At 40.9% G+C, this 19,726-nt stretch overlaps 1 protein-coding gene across 5 annotated transcripts in view; it reads left to right on the top strand.

Annotated features, from left to right (window-relative positions):
• The window catches only part of LOC125449139 (dysbindin-like), a 218,738-nt gene that overhangs the window by 16,831 nt on the left and 182,181 nt on the right, over nt 1–19,726 (top strand). For all 5 annotated transcript variants that reach the window (XM_048524802.2, XM_059653468.1, XM_048524806.2 and 2 more), the window contains one exon: nt 3,969–4,029. In XM_048524802.2, the coding sequence (XP_048380759.1) occupies nt 3,969–4,029 (61 nt within the window). The remainder of the gene's footprint in view (nt 1–3,968; nt 4,030–19,726) is intronic.

Below are 19,726 nucleotides of genomic sequence, written 5' to 3'. Positions count from 1 at the left end.
TGTTTGCATCATTAAATAAGGTGATCAGAAGTGTACTGCAGATGTGGCCTCATAGATGCCTTACATAACTGAAGCAAAGCCTTTAATGTTCACTTCCTCTTGTAATAAAGGATAACATCCTATTTGCTTTGTGCTTTGCTTGTGTAACAACTTTTGATGACTCCTGCAGTATAACATTTGGATCTCTGCACTGCATTCTGTAATTCTCTATTAAAGTAATACACTTTTTGTTATTCTTGAAGCCAAATTGAGCAACTTCACATTTTCCCACATTATAATCAATCTACCAGATTTTCTCACTCGTCAATATATTTCTGTCTGCGACCTCATGTCCTTTTCAAAGCATACTTTTTCTAGCTATCTTTGCATCATTGACAAATTGATCTACCATGTCCTTTTCTCCCTGTTCCAAGTCATTGATATGAACTGTAAGAAGCTGAGGCTCCACTGTAGATCCCTACATGCTTTACTCGTCATATTCTGCCTTACACAAGGTCTGTTCTCTGCCTCGCATCCACTCTGTTATTCATGCTGATGCATTATCCCAACACTCTGTTCCTGCTCTGATTGTTAACCTTTTCTGTAGCGTCTTTTCAGATTTCTTAAGAAAGTTTTGGGGAAGTACCAGAGTAAGCATCCAGATTAATATTGTGTAGCTGGTTCAAGCTTCTGATGTTGGTCAACATGGAGAGACTTTTAGAAGGCCCCAGGTGTGAAAATTCTCCCTTTAGAGGTTTAAACTGCTCAAAGACATCTGGAGGGTCTTGCTACACAACAGTGGCTAATGCCTCAGCATTTACTGCATTTGGTGTCAGATAATCTTGGGATGTGCTTCTCTTGCTGTCTTTCTGATACTGTTTACCCTGTGTGTGCTGATTTTCAATCGTAAAGCTGGGCCAGAATTTTTTGGGTCCAGCTAATGTGCTTATTTCATAGATTTGTAAGTTCTACCATAAGCCTTTACTATTACAAATGGACAATCTAGTTTCAAATGTTTTAACAAGGCACAATGTGAAATATATGTGACTTAGTTAACATTTATGAATTATACTGTATAGGATTGATGTAATCGTGATAGTCAGCAACTGACTTCAGTGTGACTTCAATACTAAAAGGTGAATTTGAGATCTAGTTCTGAACTTTGAAAATAGGTAACTGTTCCTGAGTGCATTAAACCTTCAAAGAATTGCAGAGATGGAAGCAAAAATATTTTGCTCAGCTGGTTATAAAATATTTAGGACAAGTTTCACACTTGGGTAAAATAGTATTTGCTTGTTGGACTATACAACAGCCATAGAATTTTTATCTTTACTGAAGTTGAAGGTTGGCACTTTTTTTTTTGTTTAAACCTTCTCTCTCTTTATCCCCTTTTAATGGTTTTAATTTTAAAATTGAAAACTATTTTCAAGAATCTTTTGAAAGTACTATACAGCATATTAAAGCCTTTTATTCATATATGAAGAGCAAGAAGGTAACTAGAGAAAGGATTGGCCCACTTAAGGACAAAGAAGCAAAGTTATGCATCGAGTCAGGGAAAATGGGTGACATTCTTAACAAGTACTTTGCATCGGTATTCACCAAGGAGAGGGACATGACGGATGTTGAGGTTAGGGACAGATGTTTGATTACTCTAGGTCAAGTCAGCATAAGGAGGGAGGAAGTGTTGAGTATCCTAAAAAGCAGTAAGGTGGACAAGTTCCCAGGTCGGGATGGGATCTGTCCCAGGTTATTAAGGGAAGGGAGAGTGAAAACAGCCAGGGCCTTAACAGATATCTTTGCAGCATCCTTAAACACGGGTGAGGTCCCAGAGGGCTGGAGAATTGCTAATGTTGTCCCCTTGTTAAGAAGGGTAGCAGCAATAATCCAGGTAATTATTGACCGGTGAGCCTGACGTCAGTGGTAGGGAAGCTGCTGGAGAAGATACTGAGGGATGGGATCTATTCCCATTTGGAAGTAATGGGCTTATCAGTGATAGACAACATGGTTTTGTGTAGGGAAGGTCGTGTCTTACCAACTGAATAGAATTCTTTGAGGATGTGCCAAAGTTGATTGCGGGAGAGGCTGTAGATGTCATATACATGGACTTCAGTAAGGCATTTGATAAGGTTCCCCATGGCAGGCTGATGGAGAAAGTGAAGTTGCATGGGGTCCAGGGTGTGCTAGCTAGATGGATAAAAAAAACTGGCTAGGCAACAAGAGACAGAGTAGTAGTGGAAGGGGGTTTCTCAAATTGGAGACCTGTGACCAGTGGTGTTCCATAGGGATCTGTGCTGGGACCACTGTTGTTTGTGATATACGTAAATGATTTGGAGGAAGGTATAGGTGGTCTGATTAGCAAGTTTGCAGATGACACTAAGATTGGTGGAGTAGCAGATAGTGAAGGGGACTATCAGAGATTACAGCAGAATATAGAAAGATTGTAGAGTTGGGCAGATAAATGGCAGATGGAGTTCAATCCGGGCAAATGTGAGGTGGTGCAATTTGGAAGATCAAATTCAAGGGCGAATTATACAGTAAATGGAAAAGTCCTAGGGAAAATTGATGTACAGAGAGATCTGGCTGTTCAGGTTCATTGTTCCCTGAAGGTGGCAACGCAGATCAAGAGTGGTCAAGAAGGCACACAGCATGCTTTCCTTCATCGGACGGGGTAGTGAGTACAAGAATTGGCAGGTCATGTTGCAGTTGTATAAGACTTTGGTTCATTTCGAGTACTGCAGACCGTCACCACATTACCAAAAGGATATGGATGCTTTGGAGAGGGTGCAGAGGCTGTTGCCTGGTATGGAGGGTGCTAGCTATGAAGAAAGGTTGAGTAGATTAGGATTATTTTCGTTAGAAAGACGGAGATTGAGGGAGGTCCTGATTGAGGTCTACAAAATCATGAGGGGTATAGACGAGGTGGATAGCAAGAAGCATTTTCTCCAGAGTGGGGTACTCAATTATTAGGGGTCATGAGTTCAAAGTGAGAGGAAGAAAGTTTATGGGAGATATGCATGGAAAGTTCTTTAGGCACCCACCACCCTCTGCGTAGAATACGTTGCCAGCAGAGGTGGTAGACGCAGACACGATAGTGTCTTTTATGGTGTATCTGGACAGGTACATGGCTGCGCAGAGAGCAAAGGGATACAGACCCTTAGAAAATAGGTGACAGGCTTATACAGATGATCTCGATCAGCGCAGGCTTGGAGGGCTGAAGGGCCTGTTCCTGTGCTGTAATGTTTTTTGTTCTAAAAGATTTTTAATATATAAAATGTGCTCTCTCATTTTGTTTTATTTTTAATTCGTGTAAAGATTTAACAGGTTTGGGCGCTCCTTTCAGCATCGCTTAAACACTTTATACATTCAAGTTGTTCTTTTATCTTTAGATGATTACTTGTATATTCAGAGAAACCTCATTGTTCTGAGATGTTAATGGGATAACATCCCATAAATTTCTATGCTCCTTATACTCTTACACAGGGATATGTGGAAACTGTCTTAAACTTCCTGCCCGAATAGGATTGGGTGGGAAACATTTGTAAAGGTGTGAGATTTCTGTTATTCTGTAAAGGGGTGAAACCTCTGTAAAGGTATGCAACTTCTGTTCCTCCTGAAGTGGCCAGGTCAGTGACCTTTGTTCGAGCCAGACACTTCGGCAGCTTGAAATCGCATCCTGTTGTTATCAGTCACTTCGTGAACGATCAATGCAGTATCCCGTTCTCTTTATGTTCCAAATGTACTAATTGTTTTATGTATCAGTTGATTCATAGAGCATAAAAAGTGGGGACTGTCCTCTGTTTGTGGGGGAGGAGAATTGCCTGTGGAACTCAGCACTATGTGCCGGGTTGAGTACAGCAATCCTCCACAGCTTGTACTTGCTTAATAATAAATAATAGTGTTTTTGTAGCCAGGTCAGGGTCTTGCTATTGAATCAAGTCCATGACGGTCTCTGAAAAACGAACTTAACTGTTCTGTATTTTTTTTTGCAGATATGAGAACACGTGGGCAGCTCTTCATAAACGAACTGAGGAGTGTGCTAAAGTTGGAGAGGTATGATTTCTGAGTAAATTAGAAACTCATTTCCATGAACACTTCTATAATTAATGTTCAAATAAAATTCCTAAACTTTTATTTTAGTTTCCAGTTTTTTTTTGATTTTGTGCAATTGAAGTTATCCCTAGTTAAAAGCTGTAATATGCAATGCATTGTTTCACTTTACTTCAGTGTCAGCTGTGGAACCTTAAATATTTCTATTCTCAAATTATATTGCAGGCAAGATGTCAACAACTTCAGCAATTGCGTGCTGTTGATTTTGTCATATTTGGAATGAGTATTTAATTAATCCAGCATACTTCCATTTCCTTTTTTTTAAACTGCTCAGTACTTCTATGTAATAATTAGCTACATTTGTGATCGCATCCCTCTCTTTTTCTCTCAGCTCAGATGTCCTAGATTATTGACTTTAGTGATGACCATAATAGTGCTGGTATCTGCTGTTGTTCAAGGTAACAGATATGGAAGCGTGGAGCTGCGCTGAAACTTTCCCACTCTGAATAACAGGGAATGTTTTCGGGCTGTCTTGGGTAGCTCTGGGCAATTTAGTTAGAGACAGTTCTGTCTTGTCCATGTTACCATCAGAATAATGTGACCTGTGTATGCTTACAAAAATTTAATAAATCTTGACTTGTCATCCCAGATAAGTACTCCTTATAAATACTCCTTCTGAAGCTTATTTGGGCTCGTCTGTAAGATAGCACAGCTTTCAGATGAGACAGGGCTGTTCCTTTTAAAATAGTAATGACATCACAGTGTGACTTTCAAGCATAAAAGTACCCCGCTCCTCCTCCGGTCATTTTGTGCAATGGATTGTGTGTAGTGACATCTTCAGTTAGTCAGCTGGGTTTGTGTAATGTACAGTAATATTAATATGCATAGAATTCTCACTGCATGTAAATGTGTATATTGCAACCCGATTGTTGGCTTTGTTAACAAACTTCAAGATATGTCTCAACAAAAACCCAGCTGTCTGGTGTATGCAATATGAGCGAGCATAGAAATCCATAAACTAAATTGTAGTGCTCATACATAACCACTAAAAATTAATTGTGACAGCTGGTTTGTGCACAAAGTGGATGCTAATGGCAAAAAAAGCACAAGTAATGTCACAACTCCATTTTATGCACAAACACCATCGCCAGGCAAAACCTGTAGTTTTTAAAAGGGCAGCAGATACTGCAATTAAAAGCACAAAGAAAGCTGCAATACAGATCTTTACACTGATATTCTCAGAGACCATATAGCAGCACTTAAAAATAGAAAGCAAACATCTAACCATGGATCAACAAATAACTGATAAAGAACAATTAAACCTTTTCTTGACTGAAAGCAACAAATGCTAGAGATAACAAGTCGGGCAGCATCCATAGTGAGAAAGCTACCTTTGAGTCTGGATGACCATTCATTAGAGCTGATGTGAATTGTAGATGGGGCAGCTTTGTGCTATAGTTGTCGGAGGCTTGTGGAGTGTAGAGTGCTGGGGGAGAAGGAAAATTGATATTTCAGTTTAAGTATTTGGAATATGAAAATAGCAAAACAATCAGTGTGTCTAACTGCCAGATGTGAAAGAGTAGACAACCCCACTGGGGACTGAAAGGTTGAGAGCAGAAGATCCTTTTGGTATTTCTGCCAACGACTGCAAAGGTCCTGATAGGTTTTGGAAGATTACTTTGAAGATTTGAAGTAAGTGAAATGATTGATCAGTTCATCACCAGGTGCTGATTCAAAGACATGGAATGAGACTTCATTGACCCAACTTAGGGTTGTGGAACGGGTCTTTGCTTCTTACACCCATCAAATCCTTTAGAAAACCACTGCTAGACAGAACCAAAGAAAGAACTATTAGCACTGTATAAGAAGGCTGCAGTCCCAAAGCAATTTTAGCAGGTCAGTAATATCTGTAAGTGCTTGATTCTGGAACAACTTTTTTAGCCATCAATAGGTTCAGTGGGGCATCCAAATCTTGTATGAAGTGGGGGTTGTCTTGCCCACCTGGAGATTTGCAAACTATGATTCATAAAAGGACATTGGGTTAAATTGGGTAGGAAGTCCAATAGCTCAGATAAATCCATGTACAACACAATTATTTGCAGCAACACATGGAGTAGTGCTAATAGAGGTTGCTGTATTCCCTACATGGTGTGCATACACATCAATAAAGTGTAAGAAGTAACCACAATGTAACAACCTGCAGGCACCAGTCAGAGTGTGTGGTAGAACATGGATATATCAGTCAAGCTGAAGTGTCTACCTTTATCCAAATGCTATTTTCTTAAAAGGAATGGAGAACATGCATTAAATGCTGAGATAGTCACTGCTGACAGTACACAAGATGTATTCAGGAAACTGGCAAAATGCAGTGTAGTTCGCACAAGGTAAGTTAGCTACTTATAATGGTTCTGACTCCCAATATACACTCAATCAAGAGAACCTTTACTTCCACCCAAATCCTTCTGAGCCGAGGGGTAAGATTGCAACAGATTTCCATGCCCACTGATGCAGTTATGTTCTGGTGACTGAAATTTCACCAAATTTCCTTTTGTACAAAAATATCTGTAGTGCAATGGTTTTTCAAACCTTAGCCAAAAATGGGTGTTCAGCTCATCAATTCTTCTCACTCAGTGACATGGTTTCATAGAAACCAATGTTTAAACTATAAAATCAATGATCATTTAAATGTAGAGTGATTTGCCAAGAATTTTTGATAACCATGCTAAATCTGTGTTATTCCTCCTAGGTAGGCTTCATGTTTAGGAGACCGATCCCCACACACTCCTTCCCTCCCATGCTGTCACCATCCAACTGTTTGTATGGTGCATTGTCAAAAATAAGGGGGAGAAGGATGCAGGAATAATGATCAGTAGTAAAGTTGCCACGGTCCAAGAATACCATCAGAATGACAGACTGGTAGGCATTCAGACAGTTGTCCCAATGTGAACCAAGACAAAATGAGTGAGATTTTTGCTTGAGCACAAAGATTCTTGGAAAGTTGCTTAGGACGACACTGCTGTTTCCAGCCCATGTGATGTGTAATGGTCAAATCTCATAAAGAATTAGGTGACATATCTGAACTGCATATCATCAACCAGTCATCTCACAAAATAATAAATTGGATAGTGAAAATACCATGGCAGACATCAGTAACGTGTCAACTCCCTCACCCCCTCCCACTCCCTGGCCTTATCCAGCATCACAAGGATGCTACCCGCAAACTGGAGGAGCAGCACCTCATATGCTACCTTAGGAGCCTAGAAATGAATGGTCTCGATGTGGACTTTACCAGTTTCAAAATCTCCCCACCCCCGGCCTCAATCCATGACCAACCCTCCCTCTCATCCCCGCCTCCTTGACCTGACGCAACCAGTCTGTCTCCTCTCCCACCTATCCGCTCCTCCTACCTCACAGACCAATCCCCACCACTGTCTACCTGCACTCACCTATCACAATCCCACCTACCTTCCCCAGCCTCACCCCTCCTCTATATTTATTTCAGAGCTCCCTTCCTCCTCCCCATTTCTGAAGAAGGGTCCCAACTCGAAACGTCAGCTTTCCTGCTCTTCTGCCTGGCCTGCTGTGTTCCTCCAGCTTTACACTGTTATCTCTGAGTCCAGCACTATCTCTGGGTAGTAAGGGTAGTATTTGAGTTGCAATCCAGCAGAAAAGCAGATGGCATTTCTCTCCAGTGGTAATTCAAGTCCCTAAGGGGAAAAAGTGTAAACCTGCCTGAATAGAGGATAGGAGTAAGTGTTGGAGATAATGCTCAGTCACAGAAAGGTAGCTCAGTGCACTAGACCACAATACCCAACCTTTTCAGCAGTTTTGATAACCAGGTCAGAGTTCGACCTGAGGGAACACTTTTTTTAAAAAAAATATTCATTCACGGGATGAGGGTGTCGCTTTTAGGCAGCGTTTATTATCCATCCCAGTTGCCCAGTGGGCAGTTGAGAATCAACCACATTGCTGTCGGTCTGGAGTCACATGTAGGCCAGATCAGGTAAGGAACATTAGTGCTCCAGATGGGGTTTTTCTGTCAATTGACAATGGGTTCATGGCCATTATTAGATTCTTAATTACGACTTTTTACTTTTATTGGATTCAAATGCCACCAACTGCTGTGGTGGGATTTGAACCTGGGTTCCCAGAAAAATATTTGGGTTCCTGGGTTAAGTCCTGTGATAATACCACTAGGCCATCGCCACCCCTTCAAGGTCAGAGGGGAGACAGGTTATAGTGGATGAAGCGAGCAGTGAAATGAAGGCTAAGTCAACAGTACTCCAAGGGATCAAGCACAGATATCAAGCCAGAAGAAGTGCTCCGCTAGAAGGAGAATATTGAAGATGGGTGAAATGTTATCAATAGCAATAGTTGAATTGAATCTTCCAAAAGTTAAATGGCATCATAGCAAGTGGTTATATTTTAGGAGATTGTTAATTATTATCCTCTTCAATCATCTTTAGTTGCTGTATGTTACAATGATGTATGGTAAATAATCATTGAGATAATGGAAACTAATGAACCAATATGATGAGATTTAGGCTCAGTTGTACTTGTTGTATTTCAGCATGCAATTAGGTACCAGTGCCCATAATAAACAACTGTTTGCATAGTGATTTTTAAAATAGCAGTTGCACCATCTAGTGGCTGTCTGCACTTTGGTCTATGTTCTTGTGTTATCAACTGTACGTTCATGAAGCGTTTATTTTAATTTTAAATCCACAGGCCCGTGTTTTACATTACATTACCTTTCTCTGCCCATTTAAATGTGTTGCTTGAATGGCAAACTCAACTTATGCTTTTAAAATAATAATTTAGGCAGACAGACGCAATTTGCAGAAGAAAGTATTTTATTTATATAATGCCTTTCAAAACCTCATGTAATCAAAGTACTCATTGATGTAACTTTCCACTGTTGGGACACAGGCAACATAAGACAATAACTGGGAAGAGCCGGGATAGGTTATTTGGCTTTTTGAGTCTGCTGTGCTATTATGACCTTGGCTCGTCTGATTTTGGCCATAGCTCCATTTTATTCCATGTTGCCCCCCACCACCCCTCCATTATCTTTAACTCTCTTCTCATTCAAAACTTTCACTAACTCTACTTGAACACAATCAATGACCCAGCCTCCACTGCGCCCTGTAAAAGAGAATTCCTAAACCTCATGAACCTCTTCGAGAAGGCATACATGTTCATCTTAAATATTTTTAAACAGTACCCCTAATTCTAGATTCACCCATCTGAGAGAACATTCTTCTAACAACTACTCTGTAAAGCCCCTTAATTTTGCAATATGATCACATCTCATCCTTATACATCCAATATAGGCTCATTCAACCCTACCTTTCCTCAAAATGACAACTTCATTTCAAGAATCCACCTGGTGAACTGTCTCTGAACAGCTTCCAATGCGGGTACATACCCTGATAGGTAAGGGGGCCAAAGCTGTACATTAGGCTGCAGCGGCAATTTCATTCAGTCCACATGATATCAAGAAATGTCTGAAAATGCTACAGCACCTCTGGACCTGATGATATTAGGATTGAAAACCTGTTCTCCAGAACTAGTCATGCCCCTGGCCAAACTTGTTCAAACTAGCTGCTATAGTGGCACCTAACAAGCAATGTAGAAAGCTCTCCGGTTATGTCCTGTCGACAAAAGATTGGACAAATTCATAGCAGCCAGTTAGTGCCCTGCCAATCTGTAAAGTGTTGGAAGGGGTTGTTACCAGTGCATATTTCAACTTTCCTCCCCCCTCTTTTTTGTTATCCTGTGTTGACTTTTAAAGGCTTTCCTATCCTCTGGCCTCCCACTAATTTTCACCACAATGTGTTCATTTTCTTTTGCTTTTACGCTGTACCTGACTTCCCTTATCAACTGTGCCTGCTTCATCCTCCCCTTAGCACGTTTATTCTTCCTTGGATGAATTTCTGCTTTGCTTCTCAGATTACCTCCAGAAACCTGCTATTGCTACTCTATTGTCTTCCCTCCCAGGCGTCTCTTTTGATCATCTCTGACCAGGCCCTCCCTCTGGCTTTGTAGTAATCTATACTATTTGTAATCCTGTGACATCAGATTCACTCTTTGCTTTGTCAAACTTTTGGGGTGAATTATGTCATATTTTGATCAATACCTCATTGGGGTTCTTTCACCTTAAGCTGCCTAATCAAGTCTACCTCGTTACACATGTCAAAACCACATTTGCCTGCTCCCTAATGGGCTTTGTCACAGCTGCTTCAAAAAAAATCACCTTGTAGACATTCTAAAAATTCCTTTTCTTGGAATCCATTATTTACCTGATTTTCCCCATCTACCTGAATATTGAAGTCACCCATGATTATGGTAGTAGGGCCTTCTAACATGCCTTTTCTCTGTCCTGATTGTATTTTCTTCCTTACCCCTTAATTACTGCCAGGAGGCCTGTACACCATTCCCATCAGGGACTCTTTTTTTTTTTATTCGCTTTTGAGGTTCCCCGATTCTACCCTCATTGCTATTGATTTAATTTCATTCCTTACTAACAAGTCAACCCCGCCCCCTCTGCCAATTTGACTATCCTTTTGAGTATCTTTTATTGTCACTGGTACTCCAGTACAGGAGTACAGTGAAATGTTTTTATAATGGCTGCCTTTTAATGGTGCCATTTTAGATACAAATACCTAGGTACAAAGCTTAGAGTTTTAAAAATAATTGATGTTTTGGGAGTTAAAAGGAAAGCAGTAGCATTACTTAGTGTCTAAGAATGAGTTAGGAATGAAGTGGTTATGACATTGTACAAAGGATTCACAGTGAACCTCTTGCAGCCATGTCTCTGCAATACTCATAAAATCATATCTGCTAATTTCAATCTGTGCTACAAGCTCATTTACCGGTTTCTATATGCTGCGTGCATTTAAGTATAAAACCCTGAATTCTGTGGTGACTGCCCCCCTTCTCATAGTTGTCCTCTTATTGACTGTGTCTGAAGTTAGATTTCTGACCCTTTCCATACTCTCTTCTTTTGACCTGTTTTGGAAACTTTAACCTCTGCAGAGCAACCCTGCTCCCCCTCTTCCGCCCCTCCTCCACACCAAAACCACTAATGTTTTTTCACAATTTTCCTCCTGCTCCCACTGTTTAGCTTAAAGCCCAAACCGTAGTCCGAGTATGCGATTCACATGGACTCTGGTCCCAGCATGATTCAAGTGGAGCCCATTCCATCGGAACAATTCCCTCCTTCCCCAGTACTGATGCCACATCCCATGAATTTGAACCTGTATCGATCTAAACCTTTCTCAGCCATGAGTTTAGCTTTTTTAAAATTTGTCGACCCTGTGCCCGTTTTTTTTGTGGCTCAGGTAGTAATCCAGGGATTACTACCTTCTTTGGTTCTGCTTTTCCGTCTAGCCCCTAGCTCCTCATATTCCTTCTGCTAGGACCATTATTGCTGTTTCTACCTTTTATCATTGATACCTCTGTTAACACGACAACTGGATCTTTCTGCTTCCGCTCGAGTTCCTCTGTGGTCCAGATGAGAGATCCTGAACCTGTCAGGCAACAGTCAGGTAACATACTCTTTGGGACCCTCTATCCTGGCTAGAGAACAGTGTTTATTCCCTAACTATTCTATCCTCAATAACAAGCATAGCTCCCTTTTCTTTGCCCTCTTGAATGGCTTCCCATACCACAGTGCTATGGTCCTTGCTCATCCTCCTTGTAGCCCGCATTCTCATCCACATGGAGCAAGAATTTCAAACCTTTTTGGACAAGCTGAAGGGCTGCGGCTCCTTTTGCTCTATCTCCTGGATCTCTCTACCTACCTTTCTCGTAGTGACACTGTTCTGTCACTGACCACTGGCTGAGTTTAAGATAATTAATGTAAGGGCTGTGGACCACCCCGGAAGCACAGCATGTAGTTAACTCTTTCACCTTCCCTGATGTCAGTTTTAAAAGCTCAGATTTTAGCTCATTGACTCTTAGCTGGAGCTGCCCAAGTAATCAACACTTGCTACAGATGTTATTACTACAAGCCACATCATTCAGTTACAACACATCTCCTGGCCTGCTACCATTCTTTTAATTACTTAATTTTTAAAAATCAAATTAAGAACTTTGTACTGCTCTTATTATTTCCCCTTTTTATCTTCAATCTGAAAAGTAGCCTGGAATATATAGTGAAATTGGTAGATATTACTAAGCTCTAAATTTACAGTTTATCTGTGCCCCTCATGTGCTGGGGCCCTGATCCTGAGCTTCAAATTATCCTGTCTTAAAGACCTTACCTGTGGGCTAAAAAAGACTAAGCAAGAAGTACTGCTTTCCTTCTGCACCAACTTTGCACATAGCCACCAAATTACCCAAGCTATATACTCACTTAGGCTATGTCTCACTCAGTATTCTCTCCTTCCTGAGCATATGAAGCTTACTGAAAATGAAGTGTCAGCTTGGTGAAGCTACACAGCAGAACTACCGGAGTGCTGAACAACATAAGCAGCAGTGATAGATGGAGCGAAGTGATTCTGCAAGCAATGAATTGGATGTAAGCTCTCGGGTCCTGCCACATAGTGATGAATCATAATGAATTAAACAACACAGGATTAGAAGGCTTCACCAAAATCCTTAGCCTGAATGTAGGGGCCTCAAACATCTATGCAAAAGATCAGGTTATGGCATTCTTAGCAATTTCCAGTCAGAAGTGTTGAATGGATGGTATATCTCATTGTCCTCCAGAGGTCTTCAGCCAGTTTGATTCACTCTATGCTTTATCAAGAAATGGCTGGAGGTACAGGATGCTGCAAAACTATTGGCCCTGTACTGGCAACAGTATTAAAGAATTGTGCTGAAAACATCTTATGCCTGTAGCCAAGCTGTTCCAAATACTGTAGCTGTGACAATGTGCAAATTGCCCGGGTGTGAACTGCGAGCATTCAAGATCCTGGCCATGATACACCACAATTAACTTTCCATGATCAACACAGTGATGGACTGTGTCATCAACAATGTTATCAAGCAGCACTTTCACAATTTTACTAATGGGAGTGGGTGCCACTGGCTGGAACAGCATTTATTGCTCAATCCTAATGCCTAGAAAGAAGTTGAGTCAGCCATGTTGCTGTGGGTCTGGAGTCACATCTAGGATGCACCAAGTAAGGATGATATTTGCTTTTCCTAAGAGATACTAGTGAACCAGATGGTTTTTCTGACAATTGGCAATGGTTTCATCGTCATCGGATTCTTACTTCCAGACTTTGTTGAATTAAAATTCCGTCATCTGCCGCAGTGGGATTTATACCCAGATCACATTATGTATCAATATAAAACAAAGAACTGCAGATGCTCGGTATCTGGAACATACTACAAGAATTGTTGGAGGAACCCTGCAAGCTCTGGCAGCCTCTGTACAGACAAAACGGTTAGGGTTTAGAGCCCAGTGAGCATTCTTCAGAATTAAAAGGAATGAGTGGGTAGATGGAGCTGGGGCCCAGAGACTGAGACTTTTTTTTTATTTTTTGGTTTTTCTGGAATCTACCTCCACCCTATCCATCACTCCAGTTTATCCTCATCTGCTGTCATTAGTATTAAAATATCAGGATTCCATATGGCGTTTAATAATGTCGTTGGTTGGCTAGCTGAACTGACTGGTTTTCGTGCAAACATTTTGTCCCCCTTCCAGACAACATCTTCAGTGCTGCCTAGCCTCCATTGAAGCGCTGTTATTCTGCTCCATTCTGAATTTATACGATCCAGTCTGTTAATGTGGGTAGCTCTGTTTTCAGTTTTGCCCTGCAGTGGTATGTAGATGGGGCCTATTTCAACATGTTTGTTTATGGTACCAGTGGGTGGCTAACAGGCTTCAAGGAATTCTTGTGCTTGTCTTTTTTTTCCTTGCTTGTCCTAATACTGTTATGTTGGTGCGCAAAGAAACCAGGAATACGTAGGACAGGCAGGAAACTCGCCACCAGGATACACAAACGCCAACTCTCAGCAAAATATCAAGGCCAGCTCTCTTGTTGCTGTTCACTCTGACAAAGAATCCATCCCTGGGATGCATTCCATCAGAGCTAGGAGACTTGTCTACCGTTAGTTCCATTACCTTGCCCAAAACTAGCTCTTTTGTGACAATGATCATTTTTAAGTCTTCACCTACCATAATCTCCTTGTCATTAATTACTGGCATGTTGTTAGTGCCCTCCAGAGTGAAGACTGACACACAGTACCTGTTCAAAGCCTCAGCTATTTCCTTATTTCCCATTATTAATTTCCCCTTCTCATCCTCTAAAGGACCAATGTTTACCTTGGACACTTTTTTTCCCGTTTTATATATTTGTAGGAACTTCTGCTATCTGTTTTCTATTCTGAGCTAGTTTACTCTTCAGTGCTTTTTTTGTGGCTTTGTTGACCTTTAACATTTTCCCAATCTTTTAGTTTCCCACTGGTCTTTGCCACTTTGAGCGGCTTTCTTTCAATTTGATAGCCTCTCTTATTTCCTTAGACATCCATGGCTGATTACCCCTTTACCTACAGTCTCTCCTTTTCACTGGTATATTCTTTTGCTAAGCACTTTAAAAAATTGCTTTGAAAGTCCTTCACTGTTCCTCAACTGACCCACCATAAAGTCTTTGCCTCCAGTCTACTGTAGCTGACTCCTCTCTCACTCTATTGTAGTCTCCTTTGCTTAAGCACAGGACCTTGGTATTGGATTTTATCTTCTCACTCTCTATCTGTATTTTAAATTCAGCCATACTATGATCGCTCCTTCCAAGAGGGTTCCTAACTGAGATTATTAGTTATTCCTGTCTCATTATATAGGGCCAGATTCAGGATAGCTTGGTCCCACATCAGTTCCATTACATAATGTTCATAACATGGGTTGTTTTCAGCACAGCCACTTAGCTAGTTTCTCTTTATCCCTGGTGTACTGTCTTCATTCCTCTTATTTACCTAACTCTTCTCTCTTCCTCTGGACTCCATCTCTACCAATCCACTTCCTCCTTTACCTCCCTACCCTTTGTTCTCAGCATAAATACTACATTTTCGTAGCTGCTATCTATTCTGAAGAAGGGTCATTTGTCTCAAAGTTAACTCTGTTCTTCCACAGATGCTGCCAGATTTCCTCTAACAATTTGTCTATCTGTATTAATAGCCTAGTTATAATACCACCCAGGCCATCCCCTTCCCATATGCTTGGCAATAACTTGCTCAGTCATGTTCAGTTTGCTACTCTGCTCTTGACCTCATAATGACGTTAGCTTAATTGGAAGAGTTGAATAATCGAGTGACAGTGCTTTATATCAAGGCCACATTTGACAGTGTGGCATCAAGGATTTCTTGCAAAACTTGAGGCAATGTGAATTGGCAACACTCTTCATTGGTTGCGGTCATACCTGGCACAAAGGAAGCTGGTTGTTGGTCAGTCATGTCAGCTCTACAATGTCTTTGTAGGAGTTCCTTATGGTATTGGCCATCCATCTTCAGGTGCTTCATCAATGATCTTCCCTCTGACATAAGTTTGATTGTACTAGTTCAGGAGTATTCATGCAGAGCACTGAGAGGCCTGGATAGAGTGGTTGTGAAGAAGTTGTTTCCACTAGGAGAGACTAGGACCTGAGGGCACAGCCCCGAAGAGAAATTTCATCGTCCAGAACATGGTTAATCTGTGGAACTTGCTGCCACAGAAATCTTAGAAGGCAAAGTCATTGAGTGTCTTTAAGACGGGAATAGCTTCTTGATTAGTAAGGGGATAAAACGTTACAGGGAGGAGGTGGGAAAATGGGGGTCGAGAAACCTATTGGCCACGATCAAATGGCGGAGAAGACTCAGTGGGCCAAATAGCCTCATTTTACACCATATCTTTATGGCCTTATGGAATCAAATACTGAAGAAGTCCATGCCCAAACGCAATAAGACCTGGACAATACAATCTGAGGAAGGGTCACCTGACTCAATGTTAACTCTTTTTTTTTCCTTCTCAGATCTGCTGAGCTTTTCCAGCAACTTTGTTTTTGTTCCTGATTTACAGCATCTGCAGTCCTTTCATTTTTTACTTAGGACCTGGGCAGTATCCTGGCTTGGGTTGACAAATGGCAAATAATATTCACATTGCAATGACTATCTCCCATAAGCGACAAGCTCACCATTGTCCCTTGACATTACCATCGCTGTCAACATTCTGGGCATTAACATTGATGAGAAACTGAACTGGACTCGTCATACAAGTGTTGTGGCTACAACAGGAGGTCAAGACTAGGAATCTTGGAGTGAGTAAATCACTTCCTGACTTCAAAGTCTTTCACCATGTACAAGGCACAAGTCAGGTGCATGATGGAATACTCAACACTTGTCTAGAGGAGTGCAGCTCCACCAAATTTCAGTAAGTTTAACACCACCCAGAACAAGGCCAGCTTGATTGCCACTATATCCATAAACATTTACCATTTCCACTACCAATGCACATTAGCAACTATGTTTACCGTCTACAAGGTAAACTGCAGAAATTCATCACCTTTCAAATCTACGAGCACAATCATCTACAAGGACAAGGGCAGTTGATATATGGGAACACTACCACTTACAAGTTCCTCTCCAAGGCACACACCATCCAGACTTGGAAACCTATTGCTGTTCCTTCTGTGTCACTGTGTAAAAAACTTCCATGACGTTGTGGGTCAACCTACAGGAAATGAACTGCAGTATTTCAAGAAGCCCACTAACCATTGTCTACTCATGGGCAACCAGGGTGGGCATAGAATGCCTCCCAGTCAGTAACTTCCACATCACTTAAGTGAGTAAAAATTGTGTTACTAAAAGATTTGCCTGTATATTGTGACCCATTCAGGTATGATCTCTCTAGCTGTACCAAAGTACAGAATATTATATTTGTCCATCACAGGTACCCTTGAAATGTCCTTTTAAATGTCTGACTTTGGAAAATTAGTCAGTAACCTGAAGAAAATCTGTGTGGCGAATAACTGTGATTTTGACGAAGGGACTGACTGAGTCATGTGAAGGTGGAGAAGTTTTTTTGTATTGCTGTAGTTGCATCTCTACTGTCCTTTTCTGTTGATTCCTTGCCAATTTATCTATCTCATGCCAGGTGCCCTGTTCACTCTTTGTCACATCTACAATGATACAGAAGGCAGTGTGCCCTTTGGAAGGACTATGAGTACAAACACTTGGTTCTCTTCAATGATAACCTTCCAATCTCTTCAGTTATGTGTTATTTAACTGTTTCTTCCTGACATTGCTTGTATTTGTGTTCCCACACTTTGTCAAACAGGCCTGAAGTACATGTTCCATCTTGACATCCCTACTGTATACTTTTAAATGAATTTCTGCATTCTTATTGGAATCTGATCTGCTCAGTATGTCTCATGTAACTGTTTTGGCATCAGATTCAAAGCAGTTAAATCCTGTCCTTTTACAAGACATTGTCAAAATTTAGGTAGTGCCAAATCAATTTCCAATCGTTTGTGTCTGGTTTCCACAATAAATTGTTCATCAAACTTAAAAGTATGGAACAAACACAACAGATTGGAAAAATATATACGGAATCTCACGATGACTCTGATGTTATGACACACAGACAACCCAATGAAATCAGCCTTTAAACTGTTCAAGACCCCTATCATTCCAAAATTTCTAACCAGTCTTCAGCACAACCAATCCCACACTGGTTTTGTACCTCTAACAAAAGACTTTGCAGTTTATTAGATAAACAATAACTTTGGCAGAGAATAAAATAAACAATTTAATCAGAATAATGTCTATGCTTTAAATGCAAAACATTTGCTTTTAGCCCCCATTCACACAACACAGACAGACAGGCAGTTAGGGGATAGATAAAAGAAAATAACAAAACTGGCCCGATCACTTAAGTGGCTTTCATGGAGATTGTTTCATAGATGTGGACTCCTTGGCTACTTTTCTAGAACCGCTGATCAGGATCACCTTTTCAGCTCACCGAGGTAAAGATAATAATAATTCTAATGCAACTTTCTATTATCTGGGCCCCAAAGTTTGAGAGAGAGATTAGACAAGGAAGCTTCAAATCATGGTGTGTTATCAGTAGCTAAGCTCATCTGCAGAAAGCACAGTTCAAACACAACTCTGATTCTATCCTGATAGCCTGGATATCTTAATCCCAGGGCCTCAATTCTTATTCTACATCTGACATCATCTTGAACCTGGGGTGTCTTCTAATTCCCAGTTACTCATTAATAGGCAACTTCTGCTATCTGTTTGAATGCAATCATGGAATCACTACAATTTGGAAGTAGGCCATTTGGCCCATTAAACCCCAAAGATCATCTCACCCACACCTACACCTTCTATCCTATCCCTGTAACCCTGCATTTCCCATGACTAATCCACCTAGCCTGCACATGCCTGGACACTATGGGCAATTTAGCATGACTTATCCACCTAACTTGCACTAGGACTGTGGGAGGAAATCACGCAGTCACAGGGAGAATGTACAAACTCCACATAGACAGTTGACTGAGGCTGAAATTGAACCTGGCACTGTGAGGCAGCAGTGCTAACCACTGCCTTGCTCTGACGAGTGCTCTTTCAGGGATTATTGTATCTGTAGGAACCCTTCTGATTTTGATTTAGCTTGCAATTAGCCTCCAGACCTGGTTCCACAAACAAATGAAAACTTCTATGGTCTGTTCTTTCCCTTTTACCACAAACTGTCCCAAAGTTTCTGAGTCATTCTCAGCTCACAATTCCCAATTCTGAATCAAAATTGATAGAAGTAAATTGATGAAAAGTCACCAAGGGTTCTAAAACTGAATACCAGTGCAAACGCTTTGTGCTCTCTGATGTACTTTGTGCTTTCATTGATCTCTAACATGGTAGTAATTGACTAATCATCTTGCGTGATATGCTCTGAGATGTACTGTCTAGTGTTATGACCTCAAAGAAGACGGCCATGAAATTTGATACAGTTTCTGCTGATGTTTGAGTGATTGAAACCAGTGCTGTTAGTCCTCCTGCCATCAATATGGGTTTTTTAATTTCCATAAAGCTCTGCTGGTGATGATGCTTTGTTGGAAAAATTTGGATGTTTGATGCAAGGAGGTTAAAATATCCGAGATATCGCTGAAATTTTGTTTGGGTGTTTCTTTAAAGAATGACTTGGGGTATTTTTGGACTCAAGACACTGATTATACTATTGTTCTTCAGCATGTATGTAATAGATCTGCATCAGGCTGGGTTGATGAATACGGCAGATGGTACTGTTATGTTTCATGTTGTCCAGCTTGCTCTTGACCTGCGAACACAAGGCTTTCTGAGAGATTGATGGAATTATGTATTCTCAGAGCTCATGGTGTTTAGAAATTTCCGATGACATCAAATCTGTTATGCTATAATTATTGCAAGTCCTGGATTGATTCACTGGGAGCATTTTTGATTCTTCTGCTATGAATGGTAATGTGTTTTTTGTTTTGTAAATCATCGCAATGCTGAGTTCCAAGCATGCTGGTAATCCTGTTGCTGGCCCATTTATGACCACCGCTTGAAATTCTTCATGGAGAATTGCAACAGTTGTCTTTATTTGCCAGTGCCCAGGATGAATGACTTGTACGCGGTTGGTTCTACTGTCATCGCTTGTATCATATATTTCCATTGATCCAAGTATACATTCTTCAGGATTCTTTCGAGTAGGGTATCAGCATGAGCTACTGTATCAACTTTGGTCTTAAGCATATGT

The sequence above is a fragment of the Stegostoma tigrinum genome, chromosome 2 (assembly GCF_030684315.1).
Source record: "Stegostoma tigrinum isolate sSteTig4 chromosome 2, sSteTig4.hap1, whole genome shotgun sequence".
Classification (NCBI taxonomy): domain Eukaryota; kingdom Metazoa; phylum Chordata; class Chondrichthyes; order Orectolobiformes; family Stegostomatidae; genus Stegostoma; species Stegostoma tigrinum.
Note: the sequence above shows the minus strand (reverse complement) of the source record. Positions and strands in the feature narration are given on the sequence as shown.